Genomic DNA, 2,443 nt, shown 5'->3' with positions numbered 1-2,443 from the left:
GCGCCCTCTCCTCCCCCGCAGAAGGAGGCCCCGCCCACCCACTGCAGCCCACTGGTCGGTGGCCTGGTGCTCCTTCTGTGGGTGACCAATCGCATTGCACCTGCCTTAGCTGGCCTGGCGCCAGTGGGTGTCATAGTGGTCGTCTGGCGAGGTAGACCCCGCAGAACCAGCGGGGCTCCAAGGTGGATTGCCCCCTCCTCCCCCGCAGAAGGAAGCCCCGCCCACCCACTGGTCGGTGGCCTGGTGCTCCTTCTGTGGGTGACCAATCGCATTGCACCTGCCTTAGCTGGCCTGGCGCCAGTGGGTGTCATAGTGTGGTCGTCTGGACGGTCGTTCTGCTGTTCAGCCGTTCAGTCGATTTGCATATTACACTTTTATTATTATAGATATCTTGGACTCAAAGACTGTAGTAAAGTTTATTATAAATTTGTTAATAAAAAATAAGTTTAATTTTCAAATAAATCCTGGGTGTAGTTTGATGGTTTAACCTTGATTTTTTCCTAATGGTTATAAATACTACACACCAAAAAGAATTTAGTCTATAGACATTCCTTTGAAAACTTAATAGACAAAGTATGCACAACCACAATATTGTAGGCATGTAAATACATGCATTCATAAATGTTATCTTCACTTAGAAGAAAGTTCTCCTCCTTCTTAGAAGGAATTTAGACACCTGATGAGCGAAAACCATGGCTTGTAGCTGAGCAGCAGATCTGCCCGAAGTGAAGGCCTCTTCACACCTCCTCATAACCAAGTCACCTGTTGTTAAAAAACATGTTAACATTAAAATCTTTTTCAACAGGTTATCTCCCCAACCTTCTACTATGCAGGACAATCTTTGGTTTCTAGAATCTACTAGTAGTTACTATAACTGATCTTAAAATGTGTTAATGAGAATGAAAGACATACTAGAATAAGACTGCCAATATTTAAATGAAACAGTAATTTCTGTGCCAAATAAGAGATCCTTAAGGAAGGAAGAAAGAAGAAACTGAGTTACTTACCAACACTTCCTTTTCCCACTTGTATTTTCTGCACTTCCGAAACTTCGTTTCTGTCTGAGCACCGGAACACAGCGATCTCTATTGGATCGTTCACTTGGGTTTTCTGTCTGCATACGTTTAATTGCCGTAAGGAACTTGGCACATTCTGGAAATCCATATGACCAAGCAAGATCTTCAGCCGTTTGCCCATTCTTATTACATAAACTGAATTTAAAATAAAGATCGAGTTAAATAAAGCTTAACAATTGTTTAGCCTTTTTAAAATATATATCTTTCTAACAAAGGAGCTTTGGGCTCATACAAATGTTGGCTGCAGAATAGAGGAGGCAGAGGAAGCACAGACAAATTCCATTTGTGTTCACTATGGTGTCCTCAGTGGCTAGCAGAGTCCAGCACAGAGTGGGCATTTCCATTTTGAATGAATGAAAAATTATTCTGTGTTCAATACAGTGGATAAGTACCCAAGAGAGTCAATGAGAACTTGTATAGAACGGATTTCCCAAACAAATGTATTGAGGTCTATCAATACCTTGAAGTAGGAGAGTCAAGTATAAAACCTTTATAATTTTAGAATTAACCAACAATAGCTAAGCAGTATGCTGGACATTGTGGAGGCTTGACTACTTTTAAGCTATTTACATATAACTTAATCTCAGGCTATAGAGGATTTGAACAGAAAAATAGGTTTGCTCTATTAGTGCATGTCAGCAACCATGAAGCCAAGGCCTGGCCATCAGTACAGAACTATGAACTCTTACTTGACTCAAGATCCTAAGGCACCGAGTCCGCTCGGCTGCTACGCAGAATTCCACAGAGTGGGGACTTATAAACATCTGGCATTTATTTCTCAGTGCTGGGGGCTGGGGCGTCCAAGATCAAGGTGCCAGCAGATAAGCCGTCTGGTGAGGCCCACTTCATAGTTCATAGGCAGCTGTCTATCACTGTTCACATGGTAGGAGAGATGAGGGACCTTTCTGGGGCCCCTGTAAAAAGGGCACTAATCCCATTTGTGAGGGCTCCACCCCATAATCTAGTCACCTTCCAGAGGCCTCACCTCCAACTATCACATTGGGATGAGGTTTCAACCTATGAACTTTGAAGGGACACAAACCATCAGTCTATAGCAGGGCCACAGGGAAGCTCTGCCTCTGCCGCTTTACCCTCTTTGCAGCTTTCCTGCTTGACATTCCCGGCCAGTCCCCTCAGAGGAAATCAGGCTCCCCTCTCCACTCCCATCAGTCTCTGGTTTTGACACCCTCTCTACCTAGGTCCTTAAAAAAAAAAAAATTGAGCCTGGTTACCTGGAGAAGGCCTACATGTGTGAAGGATCACAAAAAGATTGAGATAGTATTAAGCCTTCTTTCCTATTTATCATTAAGAACACAGATTTTAGGACATTAAAATTATTAGAGGAAGTTTTGCTGAAAATAATAGCT

The 2,443-nt window shown here is 43.1% G+C and overlaps 1 protein-coding gene across 1 annotated transcript in view; it reads right to left on the bottom strand.

Moving 5' to 3' along the window:
- Window positions 1-402: 402 nt before the first annotated feature.
- Window positions 403-2,443, bottom strand: part of ANKRD37 (ankyrin repeat domain 37) — a 14,209-nt gene continuing 12,168 nt past the window's right edge. The window contains exon 5 of the mRNA XM_006772677.2: window positions 403-762. Coding sequence (XP_006772740.1) covers window positions 759-762 — 4 coding nt within the window. The 3' untranslated portion in view covers window positions 403-758. The remainder of the gene's footprint in view (window positions 763-2,443) is intronic.

The sequence above is a fragment of the Myotis davidii genome, unplaced genomic scaffold (assembly GCF_000327345.1).
Source record: "Myotis davidii unplaced genomic scaffold, ASM32734v1 scaffold184, whole genome shotgun sequence".
Taxonomy (NCBI): Eukaryota; Metazoa; Chordata; class Mammalia; order Chiroptera; family Vespertilionidae; genus Myotis; species Myotis davidii.
The sequence above is the reverse complement of the archived record's forward strand: the minus strand, read 5'-3'. Positions and strand labels throughout refer to the sequence as shown.